This window comes from Ailuropoda melanoleuca, chromosome 5 (genome assembly GCF_002007445.2).
Source record: "Ailuropoda melanoleuca isolate Jingjing chromosome 5, ASM200744v2, whole genome shotgun sequence".
NCBI lineage: Eukaryota > Metazoa > Chordata > Mammalia > Carnivora > Ursidae > Ailuropoda > Ailuropoda melanoleuca.
The window spans coordinates 14,419,065-14,440,757 of record NC_048222.1 but is presented as its reverse complement, the minus strand read 5'-3'; the positions used below and the strand labels follow the sequence as shown (position 1 = coordinate 14,440,757).

The following is a 21,693-nucleotide window of genomic DNA, read 5'->3' as shown; positions in this document are numbered from 1 at the left end:
CGGGAGGAGGCTATGTTTGTGTTTGGGGTTGTCAAGTGAAGGAGGGAATCCCGGGCGCCGCCGCCGCCGCCGCCGCGCGGGGGTCGCGGAGATTCCGAGCTGCGGCCGCCGCCATCAGCAGCGCAGCTCCTGGGCCGGCTGCAGCGGCAGTGGCTCCGCCGGGCGTCCTGGCAGCAGGTTCGGCGCGGGCTCCGCGGCGGGGGCGCTGCAGCTGGGAGGGCGGCGGGGGGGGCACCCGAAGGGGGGGTCAGGACCAGTTCCCCCTCCGCGGGCGGGGGGCGTGCGGGCGCGCGTGTGTGTGTGCGTGTGTGTGCAACTGCCGACCTTGCAGAGGGGATGGCTGCGTGCGGGAGACACTTGCCACTTCTGGGCGCCCTCGCCGCGCGGGAGCGGCCCGAGCTGCGGTCCTGCGAGGCCAGCAGGTACGGAGGGACCCAGCCTCCCCACCCGCGTTCCAGCCGCAGACGCATTTTGCAAGAGGGTGGGGGGTGAGGGAGACCAGGCCTCGGCTTCCCAACCTCCCGGCTTTGTGGCTTTCTTTTCCTTTCGTTCTTTGCTCTAAGTGCCTGTTTACTCCCAGCCACCTGGGTAGTTTCTTTCCGGGTTGGGAGTAAGCGCCTGCAGCAGTTGGGAAGTGGGCGGTGGGTTTGGGCGCGGGTCGGCTCAGGCTCGCCTTGGGGTCGGGCTGGGGAAGGAGTTGCTGCTGGAGAGGGGAGGGGGCGGTGGCGGAGCCGGCGGCGAGGAGGAGTCTCAGGGCTGCCGCGCTCGCCTCATCCCGTCCTCCTCCTCCTCCTCATGCTCTCCGCATCCACTCCGGGCTCCTTCCTGAGCTGGCACTTCCATTCCCCCTCCTCCTGGCATGCGAAGCGCTTTGTTCAGTGCAGCGTTGCAGAGGGGTTTTCCCAGGCTCCGCCCTCCACATTCATTCATGTTTTTTCTCCTTGCAACTGTCTTTACGCTTTTTGATCGTGTCATGTTTTTGCTCCATGTAGTATTTATTTCTTTCCTGTAAAGGAACGATTTATTACTCGTCGTAGTCGCTCTAGTGCCGCTGTCTTTGCATACACTCACTTCCCCCCACAAGGATTTAAACATGGGATGGACAGCTAGGGACAGTGGGTAGGCGGGGAACGGGGTAGCAGAGAGCTGTTACTGATGGGGAATTTGCATATTTTATATTTATGCTCCTGATACGGGATCACGTGATTATATTACATTAGGAGCTCACGCTTTAAAAACTTCCAAATATCGTGACCATTTAAAAGCTTTAAGTTTAACAAGGAATGTAGTTAAGCGGTCCTAAAATTTATTTGGCCCTGATGTCTCTGAATTCTCTATTGAATCAAGCTTCGTGAATCGGATGGTGGATGTCTTTACTGCAGGGAGTTGAGGAACCATATCCTACAGATCATTTAGCACGGTGGTAGAGAAAGTATGTAGTATTTGGCCATCATATTTCTTATTCTTTATGCAGTTAAAAAATTGCAAATAGTTTTGTGCAGTGCCCACACGTAGCCTTATCAGGGGTAAAATACTGAAGTTAATTGTAGCCTTCTTAACTTCTGTTTCTTCTCTGCTGTAATGAAGCCATAAATTTCTAAAACCATATACAGGGATATTAGATCCAGCCTTTCCCATATAGGCTTTCTTAAGGAGAATTAATATTTGTGTATTTTTGTGTGCCAGGTGGTGGGCATCTACATTGTTTAGTGTACACCTTAAACAACCCTGTGAGGTGGATACTACTTCCTAGCTTTACAGTTGGGAAATCTGATCTTCAGAGAGGTTAAGTGCCTTGAACAAGGCCACACAGTAAGGGGTAGAGCCTGGCTTTGAACCCAGTAGGGTTTGACACCAAAATATATAGTCATGACTTGTGCTTTGCAGCCTCGTGAGTAAAACCACAGAATACCTATTATCTCTGCGGAGGAAGTAAGCACGGAGAGTAACTGAGTCCTGTGGTGCCGTGTTGTTGAGTTGCTGACCACGGGCACATTAGGCAACCTCTCCCCATCTCATCTTCTTATCTATAAAGTAGATAAATGATAAATCTTACCAGTTATTATTAAGATTGGATTAGATAATGTGTAGAAAGTACATAGGCACCCTGCAGGGGCTCAGTAAGTGTCTCTCATTTCTCCTACAGTACTGGGTATAACAAGCTCTAAACAAAGCATTCCTATCCCATTCTTGTGTCTTTGCTTAGTGATGAAATGTAATTTCATGCTTAATATCATCAGCTTTATTCCAGGAAATTAAAACTAAAGTTTTAGATCTAGGATCCTTGAGGATCTTGTGGAAGAGGAGACAGAGGTGACTGATTTGGGAGGAGGGATGATCAGCTTTTGAATTACTGTTGTTTTGTCATATTGCATTTCTGATCACTATTTTTCTAATGTATAAGTCAGGACAGACCAGGTCATGCTGCAGTAACAAATAATTCCCAAACCGCAGGCACTTAAACAACAAAGGTCTCTTTCTTGTTTCCGCTACGTGATCATGGTACATTAGCAAGAGCTCAGCTCTGTATTGCAGCACTCACTGTCTGAAACAGCGCCTGTCCCATGGCAGAGGGAGCAGAGAGTGCTGGAGGATTTTGCTTCGATAACTAAATGGCATGACCCGGAAACAGTGCATGTCTCCTCCACTCTCAGGTCATTAGCCAGAACTGGTCACACATTGTAGCTAAACACAGGGAGGCATAAAGTATAGTCCTGGCACAAGCCTAGAAGAAAATACTGGAATGATTGGGGAGCAGCTCCAATAGCAACCACATGTATTAACTGAATTAATTTAGTAAAACAAGATGAATGGGACATGGTCCTTGTTCCCAAAGAGCTTATGGACCAATAGACATATTACATACAGAATAACCCTTTTATAGCCTGATGCTATTCTTTAATCGTACCATGTGATGTCACTTTAAAACACAGTGGAGTGAATCTTTTTCACTCTTCTTTGATAAAAGTACAGTGATTTTCTTTTTCTGTTTTCTTAATGAGAAAGCCCAGAGAGTAGCAAAATGAGATGCCCTGCGGTTAATTAAAAGTAAGTAAGGTTTGGCAGGTGTCTCTAGCTTGGTTATCTTTCGTTGAGTTACGGTTGGTGCTGAACTAAGCCATGACTTTTGAAGTGTCTTTTTTCCTTTGAAGGTAGTAAAGTGTGATTTTTTTTTTCTTCCTCAGCATATGGATTAATTGATAGATGTTGAGTTTATGGAGCTACCTTTTTGTGACCTGCTCTTCCTGCAGTTTCTAAGAAGAAAAAGGGGCCCCTGAATCAAAGAAGATGCCTCGAACTAAACAGATTCATCCCAGGAATCTAAGAGGTAAGGCTCTGCATTGAAACAGAAGTAAGGTTTACAATAAATCTTATAATAAGGTAATCCTTGGGTGACAGGGATGGCAGCTTGCTAGACGTTGACCCCGGTCCATGGTGAGCGCCCGGAGGTTTCCGTTTCTCTCGTTCACTTCTGGTGTTCCTGCACAATTCCCGTCTCTCAGGAAATGTTTCATAAGTATTTGTTGAATGAATTAATCGAATTTGACAAAATTACAGTGCCCTCCCAACCATTAGTGTGGGTATGAAAGTGAGACATTTACTTTCTCTTAACAGAGACTGTGTTTGCCTGGAGGAACCTGAAATGAATAGTTGGATATTCTTTGCCAACATTTTTTTTTTTTACCCCTCCCCTGTACTACTTTTGAGGTTTATTTCTGTATGACTCTGTACATTAGATTATCAAGAAGCGAAGAGAGTTGTAATTGACATTAACTCAGACCAGTATTTGTAACTCAGAGGCAACATGACCTATTTTCCATGAGGAAGCAATCAGTCAAAATTACATATGCTATGTACATTTCATGCAAAGGTGAAAAATCCTTCACTGTAAAGAGAGATTTTAATCTGAGGAAAGTAACCTTATTTTGGTTAATTGTTTTAAAAGATGTATGTTGTTCTAATGTGTTATATCAAGGGAAGAACAATTATCTTTTATATTCAGTTTTAGTAGGTAAGGGTATAGCAGCGCTAAGCAAAGAACAGTTACAGCAAATATAAACCCCAGCGGAGTGAAGTATTTTACAACATATTTACTATTACAGAAAAAAATTTACAGGTGCATGCAAGGTAAAAAAATAACTTAAAGATCAAATAGATTAATTGGAAGATATTTCTTTATGAAATAAATTTGGCCAGTCACTGTGGGGTGATCACTGAAAATGTGGTCAATTTTGTGGCCTCCTCGAATCTGGAACAGTGCGTGTTTCCTGTCTAAATAGTACCGGAACTCTGGGTTGGCATAGGTGGCTGCCTCGGACCAAGTTCAAATCGATGATTATAGCACCGGTGTTCAATGAGGTGAGGATTTAGATGGCGAACATTAAGTCTTGTGTGTCTAAGTCTGGTTTTTCAGAGTCATATAGAAAATGTCGCGAATGGACCATGTATTTGCCTGTCTGTCTCACTAGAACCTGAGCTCCCAAAAATCGGTCCTTTCTCCCACTTACTATTTAGAGGCAAAGCCTTCACACTACTGGCTGCCAGCTGAGGTGGGCATTTGGAGTTCTGGACCCAGCTTTTATAATTCATCTGTCTAAAGAGGGTGGCCCTATTCTAGTGTGCACAAAGGCAGCCTGGGGCCTGTAGATGCCTTAGCCCAGGACAGGTCCTGGCAGCTAACAGGAGCCCAGATATTTGTTGAAATGAATACCTGATTGATCTTAAAGTATCGTTCATTAGGTGATAATTTCTCATATTTAAAACACATAGAGGCGTACTTGGGAGTTATTGTGGGTTCTCTTCCCGAACACTGCAGTAAAGCGAATATTGTAGTAGAGTGAGTCAAATGAATTGTTTGCTCTTCCAATTAATATAAAAGTTATGTTCACACTCTGTTGTGGTCTCTGAAGTGTGCAATAGCATTGTTTTTTAAAACGTACATACTTGAATCAAAAAAAATACTTTCTGCTAAAAAATGCTAGTTGTCATCTGGGCTTTCAGCGGATTGTAATCACTGATCATAGATCATCATAGCAAATATAACAGTAATGGAAAAAGCTTGAAAGATTGCGAGAATTACCAAAACGTGACACAGATTCACGAAGTGAGCAAATGCTGTTGGACCTGCTAACCCCAGGTCTGCCACAGACCTCGAATTTGTAAAAGACGCCGTCTGCAGAATGCAGCAAAACAGAGCACAATGCGACAAGGTGTGCTCGTGCTTTCTAATACTCTAGATCACACGGCGATCCAGAGAAATGCAGATGTTAAGCCACAGACTATTGTCCTTTCTGTACCAAATGTACCGCCCACTGGATCGTTGTTGAACCGTTCCTGTTGCACTGTTCTAGGAGGTAGGGATAAAATGATCCTCAAAACTGGACCCTGAAAGAGCTTGGAGTTGAGGAGGGGAGACGGGTACACATATACCTGTGCCCGTGTCGTGAGGGAAGAGCAGAGGTATGGAGCTTTCACAGAGGTGGGGTGTCATACTCTGTCGTGATCTTGGGGGGGGCAGTTTGGCGCGGGGCAGTGTGGGAAGGGAAGAGAAGCAAAGGTCCCATCTGAAGTAGGTTCTTAGGGCTGAGAAATTATCCACAAAGCTGGTAAGACAGGGTGAGTGCATTTCGTCGTGGGGTAGGAGCTTAGGTAGTGACTTGGGGAACCCAAGCCAGTCTAAGTCCTTCTCCATTACTGGAGCATACAAAGTTCCATCCAGGGGGCACAGGGGGGTGGGTGGAAAGGGTAGGAGATTGGGGTAGGAGAATTAGAAATCAGATCCTGAGGGTCCACCAAATCCGAGTCTAAATTTAGTATGTAGAGCTAAAACATCAAATAGGAAGTTGGCTTATTTTCCGAAAATTAAGATGTTTTTAAAGTTTTCTGAGAGAATTTGAAGTAAGTTCATTTCTGGCCCAACGTTGAGAGTTTCAGAGTTGCTTCACTAAGGCAGTAAAAGCACCGAAAAGCATATCAGAGTGGGACCTGCAGATTGGCCAGGTCCAGGGGCGGGGGATGGACTGGAGGCTTGGGCAGCACTTCCTGGGAGAGGCGTATCTGAGCCCGTGAGCTGACTCAGCAGAGAGGGATGAGGGCAAGGCTGTTCCTATCCGAGAAACCCCAGTAAGCAGAGGCACTAAAGCAAGAAAGTGCTAAGGTGTAACACTTTTAGAATTTCTACTTCCCTTCTAAAACTGTATTTGAGGACTGTATCCTTGGACACAGGTTGGAGGTTAAAGTGAGCAGCTATGTCCTGAATTGCAATTCCTCTGTTAAGCCTGAATAAACTGATTTTGCTGGTAAAAAAAAAAAAAATAGGAAAAAGAAAAAAGTAAACACTAGCTACTAAAATGAATTCTTTAGCATTTATTTTGTGTCTCCCTGTGACTGTCGAAATACCATGTTTGTTTTGCCTTACCTGTCACCCACTGCTTTGACTAACAGAAGACCTACCGCATAAGTTAGCTATGTAATGGGGAGAGAGGAACTCGGGAGACCAGAACACCAGTCACAGCCCCCCTTGCTCTGGTGAGCACATTGCTCAACGCTACTTTAAACACGTTACTTCTTTTCGGGCTTCCTTGGAACCTAGTCTGTGAAATATTTGTCCTGTGTCTGGTTATTAAGTCAGTAATAAAAGATTTATACTTAAACTCAAATTATATGTTTATTATACTTTCGTGGCAGTTTTAACTCTTAAAATATCATTTTTCTTTGACGTATTCTGTTCTTCAACTGGTATTGGTGTAGTCCTAAGGCTGTGCACAGCCGTAGGGTAATCCTGTTCTAACTTTCTGGAATATAAATTTTATTTGGAGGAAAATATGTATACACACACACGTGTGTGTATGTATTCGTGTATTAAAATATTATACAAGTCATACATGAATATACACAATTTGTATGAATTTAAATGAGGCACGCACACGCAATGCTTCTCTGCTGTTAGAGGTCCTTTAGTGGAAAAGTATGAGAATTGATATGTTAAGGGCATGATATGAATTTGGGGCAAAACTGAGACAGAGTTAGAACTAATGGGGAATCTATAGATTGTAGGAGTAGGGTTTGTCGAATTCTAGTGTCTTTACCCTTGGCCCTATAAACCAGATAGAACCTTTGTCTTTGTGCCTGTCTGCATGGAGCAGGTGGGTAGAGCTTAACACTGACATATCCTTTTTTTTTTCTTAAGATTTCTTTATTTTGTGGGGGGGAGAAGAAAGAGAGGGGCAAGCAGACTCCATGCTGAGCGCAGAGACCGACACAGGGCTCCATCCCAGGACCCTGAGATCGTGAACTGAGTCGAAATCAAGTGTCAGACGCTTAACTGACTGAGCCACCCAGTTGCCCCTCCTGACTGACATGTCCTTCGTGAGGGTGAATGAGAATTTCTGAAGTGCATGAGGGAAGCACTTGGTGCTCAGGAGCAAGGCTTTGTATGCTGTGGTAGGTTCCCTGGCAAAGGGCTCTTGGCCACTATGTGGCAGGCTCTGGGGCTGGAGCTCCCACGTGTGGTCTCGATGAATGTGCCAGCAGGGCAGTGCCCCCTTGCCAGGAACCATTCCTTTCTGATCAGCCATCTCCCCTGCCTTCCCTTTGCTTGGACTCTGGTAACCCGGATGGAGGAAACGGGGACTTGCTGGGGTTCCATGTCAGTCCTCTTAAGAGAAAGGGCTGTTTTTCTGCTATGCCAGTCATCATTGTGAATGTATTTTCAAAACTTGGGGGAAGAAAGAAAATAGGTATTTTAGTTGAGTTTGGGCCTAGGGTTTCAAAGGCTGATGTACTTTAAGATGGGAAGTCAGTGTAGAAAATACCAAGTGTTAACCTTTCGCAAAAGGGTGAATTTTTTTAACCTTTAGCAAAACATTTTTGGGGAATTTTGGTGTGGCCGTTTTTTATTTTTATTGGTTGAGTATGTTTAGCTCTGAACACACTGCTGTATTATAAGGTGAGAAGTAAGGGGTGAAGGCCACACACGGGGTCTATGGATGCCCATCACCTTGTAAAATGGAGTCCAAAGTCCCGAGTTTGGCTCGGACACAGTTTGGCCTTCTCATTCTCCTGTGTTCTGATGAATAACCTGCCATTTCAAGGGCTCAGCATGCAGGTCCCGCCTTTCTGTGCTTGCTCTTCATTCTGGAAAGTATTTCTTTCCCCTTCCCATTTCTACTCTGTTTTCTTACACTGCGTGGGAGACGTCTCTGCCAAAGAAGATTTCTCTTCTTCGAGCTCCGCCCCCTCCCCCTGGCCTGCCTTCTCCCCTGCCCCCGTGCTCCCCAGCACACACGGCCGGCCTCCATCGCTTCTGTCTGTAGGTACCTCATTGGACTTGTGACCCCGCATCATAGTTATTCTGCAGATGTACCATCTTAGCCGGATATAACTTACATGTCAAAAGAGCATGTTTTACTTACCCATCTGTGTTCAACAAAAACGTATTTGCGTTAGCTTATTAGCATACTAGAGGGTTAAAGATGATTTGTACTCTCGAAATTTATTTACATTTCTGAACCTTGATTAGCAAATGCTTCTTGTGATCCCTGGTAGCCTCTGATTAAGAAACCTGTTATACAAAATTGTCATCGCGGGAGCCAAGTCGTTGCTTGTTAACTTTTGTTTTACTTTAGTTTTTGCCCAAGAATTCCTGGAGTTTATCTCTTTGGTACATTTAATTAACATAATGGTAAAGAGTCTGGCCTCAGGTTATCACTGGCTAGCTGTGCAGCCCTGGGCAAGCCCGGAGTGTTGGTTTCCTCCTCTGCAAAGCGGAGATAATGCGTGAAGACAATGCGTGAAGACGTAATTGAGTGAGATGCCTGACACCAGGTCAACACTCAGTACAGAGTTGTCGCTTTCTCTCAAAACCTGGTTTGTGCCAAACTTTTGGGTTGCGTGTGCTTTGCAACCAGAGGCCACCCAGAGGCTCGGGGTGATGCTGCTTCAGTGTGCTCGGTGTGAATTACCGACAGGTCCCAGGGGCTTGGCGGTGCAGGGCTTGGGATGTAAGAGAGCCATTGCTGCTGGACAGAATTTGGGCAGGACGGTTCTCACCTAGAGTGCCGCCTCCTCAGTGTGTCCGTCTACACAGAGTTCCACCTTACCTCCTGTTTTGAGTCTAGTTCTCAGGAAACTGATGGTGAGGTCTCCTGTCCTGTTGTAACGGAACTGTTTTGGAAGCATTCGATGTTCACGATCCTGTAGGATGGAAGTGATGTGCTGTAGGCCACGCTTGCGTTTAGGTTCTAAGACGGCCCCACTCTCTGCCCCTTGTGCCCCTGTCTCATGTGGGACCTTGGAAACCCAGTGGGTTTTCAGGAGAAATCTGATGAATGGGAATATTTTCATTTGCTGCCAGTGCGTGGACCCACTCCAGTGGCTTGTTTTATCAATCACCCGTCGTGAAGAGAATCTCATGTTTTCTTACGTGGGGATGGTCTTGTTGAGCATAGAGGTACCAATAAGTTTAATTTTGATGATTTTTATTTTTTAATTTTTATTTACTTATTTTTAAAGATTTTATTTATTTATTTGAGAGAGAGAGTGAGCAAGAGAGAAGAGGAGCAGGGGGAGGGAGGGAGAAGCAGACTCCTTGCTGAGCAGGGAGCCTTACTCCGGGGGTTCAAACCCGGAACTCCGGCATCACCACCTGAGCTGAAAGCAGCTGCTTAACCTTAAGCCACCCAGGTGCACCTAATTTTGATGATTTTTAGATGAAATTCCGGCTGTTCACGCACATTGTTTTTCGTCTTTGAATGTTAAGTCAGCAGTTCTGTATTGACAGCCTTAAGATTTGAGAAGTCAGACATCTTATAGGGTAAACAACCCAGGGCTTATTTAAAAAAAAAAAAATCTGTAGATGACTGCAGCTAGGAAGGAAATAAGTAAATAACTTACAGTTAAGTTTTTGATGATAAAGGTAAGAAAGGTATTGAAGTTATTAGCAGCTATCATGTAAGCAGCCATTCGTCTGACTAGGATAAAAATAGGAGACTAGATTTCATAAAGCAAGCCTCCCATTTGTTTTCAGATCATTATTTTTCAGCTCATATTGAGTGCTTATTTGATGCTTTTGGAAGACTTATTAACATTAACCAAATGCTTTTTTTTCTTTTTAAAAGCAAATACAAAATGTAATAATATGATTAATCAGAGTAATGATTTTATTTTAGAACATCTTTGCAAAAAATGTGTTCTGATGAGGTATAATTTTATCTTATCATAGAATGGGAAAATACATAATGTGTATAAAATCTTCTATTATATACATACATTTTTAAGCTCCACATTTAGAATGCCATGTAATTTGAACACGTCTGGGACAAAGTTGGTTCTTGTGTTATCTGAAAAAATATTTTATGAGTAAATTAAATGCCTTAGTTTTTCATTCCCATATTTATTATTTTAAAATATTTTAACAGTACTTCTTTTCATATTAATAAAGTGCCAGAATCACCAGTGGTGCTCAGGTATTCTTACAAAGCACTCGATATTGGTAATGATGTTAGCCGCTATTCACTGCAGGTCAAAAACCTGTAACCAGATCGTGTCCTTTCTTCCCCATACTCAAGTCATTCTTCAGAAGGAAGTAGTTCTTGACTATTAGGCTTTTATTTGGGGTAACAGTGCATTAATTTTGACTTTTTAAGATAAATTTAAGTAATCTTTACATCCGGTGTGGGGCTCGAACTTACAACCCCTGAGATCAAGAGTTGCATGCTCTACGGACTAAGCCAGCCAGGCGTGACTTTTTTTTTTTAATTAAGATTTTATTTTATTTGAGAGATAGAGAACAAATTGGGGGGAGTGGGGAGGGTCAGAAGGAGAGGGAGAAGCAGACTCCCTGCTGAGCATGGAGCCCCATGCGGGGCTCAAACCCAGGACCCCTGGATTGTGACCTGAGCTGAAGGCAGCCATTCAACTCAGGCGCCCCCGAGGTGTGACTTTTTAAAATAAATTTAAAATGTAAGCTTCTTAGAAATTTTCGATGATGAATTCTGTTCTACAAAATATTCTAAGGCCGTGCTGCCACGCTGACATACTTTAAAAAAAATGCAGTGATCATAAACTAGTTGGCTGCTAGGTAATGAACTAGAAATAGCAGTCCTTTCAGCGTGACGTGGAATCATGGTAGTCTCAGGGTTACTCCTGCTTGATTGATACAAAGCTGGGTTTGTTTGTTTTTTTTTTTTTAAAGATTTTATTTATTTATTTGACAGAGACAGCCAGCGAGAGAGGGAACACAAGCAGGGGGAGGGGGAGAGGAAAGCAGGCTCATAGTGGAGGAGCCTGATGTGGGGCTCGATCCCATAATGCCGGGATCACGCCCTGAGCCGAAGGCAGACGCTTAACCGCTGTGCCACCCAGGCGCCCCACAAAGCTGGGTTTTTATGGTACTTAGACATTTGTGTGCATATACTATTTCTGTGTGCCTGTATGGCTAGAGTATGAATTTACTCAAACATACTTACTGCCTTGCGTTTGGTAGTGTGCTTATATATACCTATTTTCCAACTCTTAAAAAGATTGGCCAGTGAAGCAAAGGACCAGATCGGCATGCCATTGCTTAGTATTACAGTATTCAAATAGAAATTAAGCATTCAGTTGGGGCCATGTTTGATAGTTTAAAAATAAGGAAAAATGAACTGAGCTGATACACAGCACAGGGACCTGGAAGGTGGTTGAATAGTGCCAGAGATGTGTCTGGGAGAAGCCCAAGGTCCGGGCTTCTCATACGCCGCTGCAGGGGAGTCCTACAGCTTGGAAGGAGAGACCTTGGAGGTCATTCAGTTCATCTTCCTCATTTTACAGATGAGAAAGTTGGCCAGAGAAGTTTAAGTGAATTGACTTTGAGCAGCTTATTTGTATCTTATTACAGATATTTGTGGAGGGGTCTTTAGAATTTTCTTTTTTAAGTCATACAGCTTCCCATAGTTATGTTTCGTTGTGGGCTGGTGGCAAGAGGGACATTGTGTTTTATCATTTTTATGGTAAAAAGAGCTAACCTGTCCACAGGTCTGTGTGCTGGGCTCTATTCGGCATGCTCTTTATATCTTTGTTGATGTAATCCTTGCAACTGGTGAGACAGGGGCTATTACTGCCCCCATTCTGTAGACATAGGGATGAAGCACAGAAAAGTTGCTGATTGCCCAGGGTCCCACAGCCAGGAGTCTCCAGTGCCTTTGCTCTCGACTGTCATACTCATACTTGCTAATGTTGAGAGCAGAGTTTTCCTGATCAGTACGAGCTTGCAAATGCTCTCCATCCCAGTTACAGAATAAAGTTTGTCCCGCACTGCACGGAGAGCTGTGGTCACTCAGAAGATCAGAATTTGAAGGCCTTTTCTTTCCCCTCTCTGAGTCTTGAATGGTTGAAATTGATTGCAGAGTTGTATTTGTCTGTATTACTCCAAGCTGCGTTTGCTATTACAAACAGGAATTTCCAAGCTCTTCAAGAGATGTGTACTTACTTATTTACTTAGTAATATGTAGTTGAAAGTAGAGATATCTTGCTCAAACTGGAAAATGGCAGTATTTACTTGTTTTTTATGATTATTTATTTTAAAAATTTATCTTTGAAGCGTAGTTGACATACAACGTTGTATTAGTTTCAGGTGTTCAGCAAAGTGATTGGACAGTTCTAGACATAGCTCAGTGCTCACCGTGGTAAGCTCAGAGCTCATCTGTCACCGTACAACTTTTTTATAATATTACTGAATGTATTCCCTATGCTGTGCTTTTCATCTCTGTGACTTCCTTCTTTTGTAACTGGAAGTTTGTACCTCTTAATCCTCTTCACCTGTTCCCCCCCCCCCCCCCCCGGCCCCCCCCCCCTTTNTCTTGCAACCACCAGTTTGTTCTCTGTGTTTATGGATCCATTTCTGCTTTTTGATTGTTGGTTTTGTTTTTTAGATTCCACATGTAAGTGAAATCATAATGGTATTTGTCTTTGAACCTAATTTCGCTTAGCATAATACACTCTAGGTCCGTCCATGTTGTTTTATGGCTGAGTAATATTCTCTTACTTACATAATACACTCTAGGTCCATCCATGTTGTTACAAATGACAAGATTTCATTCTTGTTTTATGGCTGAGTAATATTCTCTTGTATATGTATATCATATCTTCTTTATTCCTCTGTGAGTGGACCTTTGGGTTACTTTCATATCTTGGCCATTAGAAGTAATCCTGCAGTAAACACGGGGGTATGTGTATCTTTTCGAATTAGTGTTTTTGTTTTCTTTGGGTAAATATCCAGTAGTGGAATTACTGGATCATCTGGTATTTCTATTTTTAAGAAAATGGCAGTATTTAAATGGGAATCTCAGCCTAACAGTTGAAATTTTAGACATAAATGCTTAAAAACTATTTCTGGGAAAACTAATGTGAAAACATTAAAATTCTCAGTAAAATATAGATGAAAACATTCTGTAATTTTTCCTCATAAGTAGGTATAAAAGAATTTAGAAAAAGTGTACTATTTTAGATATATTTGGACTCTTCTAGATTGTAGATGAAGGGCAAATGAAAGAATGAAAGGGAGATTTTGTCTTCCATTTATTTCCACAAACAGTGAAGATGCTAGTATGCTATGCTTAGAGGTAAAACCTCACACCTAGCCTCCTAAGGGTTTTTCGTGTAATATGTCTCCAAACATATGAAAAAGATCAAGGGCAATATAAAACAACAAACTTAAGATTAATATGGAACATTGCAGTATGGAACTCTCAAAGGGAAAATGAAGCAAAAACAAACTAGTTGAGATAAATCAATCAGAAAATACTTCTTGGAGGGGTTAACTTTTTTCCAGATGAAAACCTGAGTGAAGCAGAGTTTTGAGATGAGCTTTTAAAGAAAGGAAGGATAGATTGGTAGAGAGAATAAGTTGCTTTGAGACTTTACCAGAAGATAGAATGGGGAGAAAATCATTTAGGAGTGATTGTTGATCTGTTTGCTTGATTGGAGTGGATTTCTCAATGAACTTAAAAAACTAAGCTTTAAGGAAGAATTAAGGAAACTTCTTAGGTTTGACATGTATAGTGTATATTTACGATAATTATAAAATCACCAAGTTGAGTTCTTCTGTAGTAAGTTAAGTATTTATAAAAAATACATCAGAGGCCAGAGACCATCTTGTAATACTTTGAAATTTAAATATTTGTTTACTTATTTTGAGAGAGAGCACGCATGCATGACTGGGAAGGGCAGAAGGAGAGGGACAGAGAATCCGAAGCAGACTCCAAGCCAAGCATGGAGCCTGATGCGGGGCTGGATCTCCTGACCTTGAGATCATTACCTGAGCCGAAACCAGGAGTCGGACACTTAACCAACTGCACCATGCAGGTGCCCTAATACTTCGAAATTTAAACACAGCCTCCCCACAGAGGATTTTTAGAGCAGTGAAACTGCTGTTTATGATGCTATAATGGTGGATACATGTCATTATACATTTGTCCAAATCTATAGAATGTACAACCCCAAGAGTGAACCGTAAACTGTGGACTCTGGAGTGATGATGTCCATGTCGGCTCATGAGTTAACAACCAGTCTATCGCTCTGGCGGGAGATGTTGATAGTAAGAGTGGCTGTGCATGTGTGGAGGAAAGGGGTATATGAGAAATCTCTGTACAGTCCCCCCAGTTTTGTTATGAACCTAAAACTGTTTTAAAAAGTAAGTATATTCTAAAAAAACACCACCTCCACCTAGGGTCAGTATGATTTGTTGATATCCAGGAAAAGGATGATAGGTTAAAAGAATGAGGCAGTCTCGTCTGTCTCTATTTCAGAAAATCATCTTCATGCATATGAACAAACCAACAAAAGAATAATATATGACCTTGAGCAAATAACTTTAATTTAGTTTCTTCCTTCAGAGCAAGGCATGGGAGTGGGCAGGGGTTGGGGGTGGGTGGTGTTGATCTGTAATTTTCTTTTTAGCTTTAAATGGTGGTTATTCTAAGGCAGGGGTCAGCAAACCACAATCTAATGGTCAAATCCAGTCTTTCACCTGTTTTTGTAAATACAGTTTTATTGGAACTGGGCCACGCCCACTCGTTTGCATATGTCTGTGCCCGCTTTCCTGCTATAGCAGTAGTTGCAAATGGCTCAGAAAGCCTAGAATATTTGCTATCTAACCTATTACACAGTTTGCTGATCCCTGTCTATGGAATAGAGGGGAATTGGATTATTTATTTATAAATCCCTTTATGTTTGGGAATGAGTAAGAATGTTCCATCTATCTTTAGAGGACCGTAGGACTGAGTTATAGGGGAACTTCGAGGGGCTGCTTTAGTATGTTAGGGTCTGCTCCCTGCTACACATGATAAGGGAATTCACATTTGTTCAGTTCTAAGAAGAAGGGAAAGCCTTAGAGGTCGAGTTGATCCTGACAGAAAGATTTAATTGTTCTTGATGTTCCAATGCCAGGATCATGGGTCTCCCTCCACTCAAAAGGCCCGGCTCATCAGGGGGCCTTTCTGTTAGAGCACTGTCCTTCTTCCAATTGTATTGTGTCCGTTAGTCACCTCTATATTTAACTCACAGTGGTAGAAAAATATCATAAGCCACTGTTCCCAGTCCTGTGGGCAAAGCCACCAAACATTTTGTGAAGGATTGTTCCTCAGAAAAATGGGCCCTGAGAGGCAGTCCTGCCACTTGAGAGTAGTGCTGAGAATGGGACCTGTTATCTGCATGATAACTGCTATTGTTTATTAAGCCTGACAATTTGTACTTCAGTTTCAGAGAACATGATTACGTTTCTGAATGTCTGAATTCTCAATATTACCTACACCGCCATCTTTAATCTCTAAATAATTCTTTATTTCTGGTGGTTTTGGGTTAGTGAAATGAGATTGAGTGGAGGAGATATTTTTATGTTCTGGTTTTGTTTTTTTATTTTGCTTAAGTTTAAATACGTTAAGTATGGGCTCAGTTGAGTTCATAGTAACTACTTGAATGGTTTGAGAAACACTTGAAAGCAATGCTGATTCAGGGCAACTGGGTGACTCAGTCGGTTGGGTGTCTGCCTTTGGCTCAGGTCATGATCCCAGAGTCCTGGGATCGAGCCCTGCATTGGGTTCCCTGCTCAGCGGGGAGCCTGCTTCTCCCTCTACCTCCCCACACTCGTGCTCTCTCTCTCTTCTCTCTCAAAGAAATAAAATCTTAAAAAGAAAGAAGAAAGATAGCAATGCTGATTCTCCACAGACACGTTGGTACATCAGCCTTGTGGTACATGGTAGTGTTAGCATGTGGCTCAAAAATGGTATGAGATTCAGTATGTTAGCATGTGACCTTTCTCAGTGAAAAGCAGAACCATAGTGGTCATGAAGTGAAGTGAAAACAAAGGGCCACTTTGGAAGCCTCTGCCTAGACTTCTCTAGGCCCTGCTGGGAGGGGATGGACACACTGTGGAGTTCAACAGCTCTGCCCCTGTCTCAGGAAATTTATAGTTGAAGACACAAAGACCATAATGGCTTGCACATGAAAGTGCAGCCAGCTGTGCAAACATTTGAGGAGTGAACATAGAAATAATATTCAATTTACACACGTAAGCAGAGGTGTGACTGCATGGCAGAGCGGTTAAGTGCCTTATTTGGCCTTCTATCCATTGATAGTTTAGGTTTTGGTGGAATTAATGCCGTATGAGTGATGAGTTACATGCTTCCCATTTACAGTAACATCTTCAAGAATGTAGAGTAGCGTTACATTTTCGTGGAAAAAGTGTGTATTTCAGTCTCCAGGTAGTAGTTTATTGCCTCAGAAACCACTGCACAATATATATTTTTTACAGCTTTTCAAGATCTAATTTCCGTGCAATAAAATTCACCCATTATAAGTGTACAGTTAGTGAAATTTAGTAAATTGACAGAGTTGTGCAGCCTTTACCACAATCCAGTTTTAGAACATGTTCATCACCCCCAACATTTCCCTGGGCCTAGTAGGAGTCAGTCATGCTCCCAGGCAACTGCTGGCCTGCTTTCTGGCTCTTTACATTTGCCTTTTCTGAACCTTTAATAGAATGGGATCACACAATTCACAGCCTCTTGTCTCTAGTTTCTTTCAATTAGCATAATGTGTTTGAGACACACTTACATTGCAGCGTGTATCAGGACTTTATTTTTTTAGCTTTTATTGCTAAGTAGTATTCTGTTATATGCATGTATCTGTCACCTTTGATTGTCCATCCAGGTGATGGACATTTGGATTATTCTCAGTTTTGGGCTATTACGACTAATGGTGTGAGCAGTGATGCCCAAGTCTGCAGTCAGCTGGAGTGTTCTACAAATGCCACTTACGTCAAGTTGGTTGTTAACATCTGTTTTACCTGACATAATTGTAGAGCTTCCGGCTCTCTTAGAATTGCTGTTTGCATGGTATATCTTTCCCTACCCTTTTACTTTGAGCCTTTGGATTCTTTGAAGCTAAGCTTTGTCTCTTGTGGACAGGGTGTTGTTGGAATTGCTCTTTCATTCAGCCTAACAGTTTGTCTTCGGGGCGGGGGGGGTTTCATTCCATTCACATTGATGTGCTTATTGTTGGATATATGTCTGCCATTTTCTTTCTTTTCTATTTGTCTCATACTTTTTTTTTAGATTTATTTATTTATTAGAGAAGAATGCGAGTGGTGGGGGGCATGGGGGGAGGGAGAGAGAAGTCTTAAGCAGACTCCTGCTGAGTGCAGAGCCCAACACGGGCTCCATCCCATGACCCTGAGATCACGACCTGAGCCGAAACCACGAGTTGGACGCTTAACCAACTGAGCCATCCAAGTGCCCCTATTTGCCTCATGCTTTTGTTCTGTGTGTCTCTGCCTTCCTTTGCATTAAATATTTTTTGGTATACAGTTCCAATTTCTCTGTTCCAGTAGTTGTTTTTACTATATTTTTGAGTAATATTCTTAGTGGTTGCTCTAGACATTATAATATTCCCCTTAATGTATCCCTGTCCATTTGAGAATAATACTACTTGAACCATGGTAAAACATGGAAACTTTGATCCAGTTTGTCTCTTTTTTTCCTCCTTTATTGCTGCTCTTGTCAAAAATGTTTTATCCTGGGGCGCCTGGGTGGCTCAGTCGGTTGAGTGGCTGCCTTTGGCTCAGGTCATGATCCCAGGGTCCTGGGATCGAGCCCTACGTCGGGCTCCCTGCTTAGTGGGGCGCCTGCTTCTCCCTCTCCTGTGCTCTCTCTCTCTCTCAATCTCTCTCTGTCAAATAAATAAGTAAAATCTTAAAAAAATGTTTCATCCTTTTATGTTATAAAAGCTATACAGTGTTAAATTATGGCTTTATAGAATCTTATGTTTTTTAAAACATTTAAGATAAGAAATAAGAAAAAAATAGTAAGAGAGTCTTGTATCCACTGATAATCTCTACCATTTCTGACACTTCATTTCTTCATGTGGATTCAAATAATCTACTGTGTCAATTCTATTCAATCTGAAGGACTTGATATAGCATTTTTTATAAGGTGGGTCTTCGAGCAGCAAATTGTCTTAAAAAAAAATCATAGAATGCTTCCCCCCCTCCCCTTTTCAGTTTTGAAAAGTAGTTTCTGGCTGCAGAATTCTTAGCTGATAGTGTTTTTCCCTTTCATCACTCTGGACCTTCCACTGCCTTCTAGCCTCCATTGTTTCTGATGAGAAGTCAGTGGAATTTTTGTGGTGTTTTTCTATGTGCACAATGAATTGTTTTTTGCTTGCTGCTTTCAGTTTTTTCTTTGTCAGCAGTTTGAGCACTCTGTGTTTAGGTGTGGATCTCTTTGTGTTTATCCTCTTTTGAGTTGATATGGAGTTTAGCGGTTTTTCTTTTATTTTAATCAAATTTGGGAAGTTTTAGGCCATTCTTTCTAAAGATATTTTTTTTTCACCCCTTTCCCTTTTCTTACTACACATATCTTGGTAAACTTGGTGTCGTTTCACACGCCCATGAGATTCCGTTCATTTTTCTTTCATTTGTTTTCTTTCTGTTCCTCAAATTGGCTAATTTCAATAGAGCTATCATCAACTGTACTGATTTTTTTTTGTGCCAGCTCAAATTTGCTTTTGAACCCCTCTAGTAAATGTTTTATTTCATTTGTTTTACCTTTCAACTCCAGAATTTTTCATTTGGTTCTGTTTTTTATAGTTTATATCTCTTTATTGAGGTGTTCTATTTCTTGAGTAGGCATCCTATTTTAATTCTTTAATCATGGTTTACCTCAGTTCTTTAATTTTTTGTTTCCTTCAGTTCTTTAAATATATATATTCATATAATTGCTACTTTGAAGTCTTAATCTGTTAAACCAAACACTTGGAGACACTAGAGACAGCTCATACTGACTGCTGTTCCCTGACTATGGGTCACACTTTCTGTTTCTCCTCATGTCTTTCAAGTTTTTTGTTGAATATTTTACACTTCAGGTAATAGATAGGAGCAACTCTCTTTATTGATTCTTGTCGCTTGTGTATTTTGTTGTTGTTGCTGTTGTTCTGTTTGTTTCTTTCGAAACTTGCCTGAAATAAACCTGCAAAGGCTGTCTCTCCCATACTGTGTGGCTGCTCCTGTCTGTTCAGGTTTGTTGGTTGGTTGCTTTCTTATTGTTTTTGAAGGCTAGTGTCGTAGGGGTCAACCTCGTGGCTCATAGTTTTGTGTTCAGCCAGTGATTGATCAGAGGTTGACCTCAGGTCAGTAGAGCTTTCACTCTGCTGGTAGATCCGTGTGTGGACTGGGGAGCACATCCAGATCTCAGGCAGTTCTCATGTCTGCCCTGGCTTTTACTGTCAGCAGAACCCCCTTGCATCTCATTGTGTGTACAGGTGTAGGTTCGTCGTCAAGGAATGTGTGGGTGGCCCGAGCCCACTCTGGTGTCTACGATGCATACGCAGAATCTCTGCTCAACCTGGGATATCTCTAGAGAGTCTGTCAAGTGCACTGTCGTTCTCTCACCTCCCAGAACTCCCTGTTAAATCTCAGCTAGTCGGCTGGTGTCTTGCTTGCCCTGCGTAGGACCTGAGCTTCAGGCTAGCAGAGCCTCAGGCCTTTGTGTTCTCCTGCTGATGGGATTGCCGCTGCCAGTGCTCCGTATCTCGTGGTCTTGGACTGGTGGTGGCAGTGAAGCTGTTGGTTTCCTCAGCCCACCTTCACAGTTGAACTGTTGCACTGGGGAGCTGGGGGTGAGGGGATGGGAACCACTGCCAGCAGAAACCACGTGGGCTTGTGCTGTGCTGGTCCCGCCTGAAGTTCAGTACTTTTCACAAGGAAATACTCATCAGTTTGTGATTGGCTGCGGTTGATTTCCAGAATGCTGACTCGTGGTTTCTGAATTTTGCCTGGCTTCATAGGTTGTGTTTTGGGGAGAAGATCTGCCTACTTCATTAATTTTGTCATTGCTGCATTTTCTCTGAACCCCACCCTGGCTCCTCTGAACATCCGTTTCAGGACGTATTTTAACACGCCTTTTAATCAGGACTGTTCACAGAGACCCATCAAGTTGGCCAAAAATCGAGTTGCTTTCGAAAAGATTCAAAAAGTGAGATGATTGTGCCCTTAGGGTGCTAGTGTGGCCATTATCGATCTCGTACATCCGTACTGCTCAGTGAAACCCCAGCACACTGGTAACTTCTGGTCTATGCCTCCGTCACTGAAAGAGTGGTCTAGTTGGGGGGAAAAATGCAGAGGCTTTGGGGTTTTGGAATTGTGGAATTGGGACTGAATCCTGATTCTGTGATTTACCAGGTCTGTGATTTACAGAGTGCTTTTTGATCCCTGTGAGTGTGGGTTTCCTCGCCTTCAATTATGAATAGTGATACGTACCTGAGGAGTTATTCTGGAGATTAAATCTAACATCGAGGAAACATCTGGAACATAGTAGGTATTCAGTAAGTGTTAGCCTGTGGTTGAGAATGCAGTTTTGGTAACTTTCCTTTTTCAGATTATCTGCTTCTTGCTTTATCTAGCTTTCCTTCCTGAGATTCCTTTTCCTTTTATGGGATGATTTCGGTATTTTATACAGTACTGAAGCATACAGTATGTTTTCCTCAGAGTACATTTTGGTTGAATGCTCTTTCCAGATATCCAAGTGTTCCCAATATTTCACAGTGATTTCCTTTCTAAAATCCAAATTTTATGTGCTTATAAGTGGCAATGAAGCTTTTTATGACCACTTTATGGTGCATGAGCTCATATGTATAAGATTGCCTTTTGGGGAGGTCTATAAAATGAAAAAGTGGATAATTATCTAGATGTTCTCAGGACATGATTGGAAGGGGCAAGACAAGGTCTCTAGTAGAGCTGATCAAAGACTTTTACAGAGAAATTTTCTTGGGTCTTGCTGGAGCACAGCTCACTCTGTTCAACTTTGGAGGCTCTCTCCTCTGATATTTAAGTCCATAGGGAGGAAGTGGTGGCTTTGGTTGCATCATTGGGTTGTAATGTCATTTTTGGTTTGAAAGAGGATATGGTTGGACTAAGGCATATCCAGAGCCTTTTATGAATAGCCATACTTTCCTGTGATTTCAAAGCTGAGAAGTTAACAGTTCCTCTTAGGTAACATTTTACTTAACTGTCAGAGCGCCCGATGCCAGAATGGTTTGTAATGCTTTCTATCAAATTTTTAAAAAATTAAATTTCTAGATGCTGCCTCTTCTTGGAAGCATTCATTTTCTCCTGAAGAATATGTGTTTTGTGGACTCTGTGTTTATCACGAGTAATTCTTGAAA

At 42.4% G+C, this 21,693-nt stretch overlaps 1 protein-coding gene across 1 annotated transcript in view; it reads left to right on the top strand.

The window, feature by feature from the left end:
- Window positions 1–6: 6 nt before the first annotated feature.
- The window catches only part of HIVEP1 (HIVEP zinc finger 1), a gene marked incomplete at its 3' end in the record, with an annotated part of 145,737 nt that continues 124,050 nt past the window's right edge, over window positions 7–21,693 (top strand). The window contains exons 1-2 of the mRNA XM_034660196.1: window positions 7–177; window positions 3,186–3,328. Coding sequence (XP_034516087.1) covers window positions 3,289–3,328 — 40 coding nt within the window. The remainder of the gene's footprint in view (window positions 178–3,185; window positions 3,329–21,693) is intronic.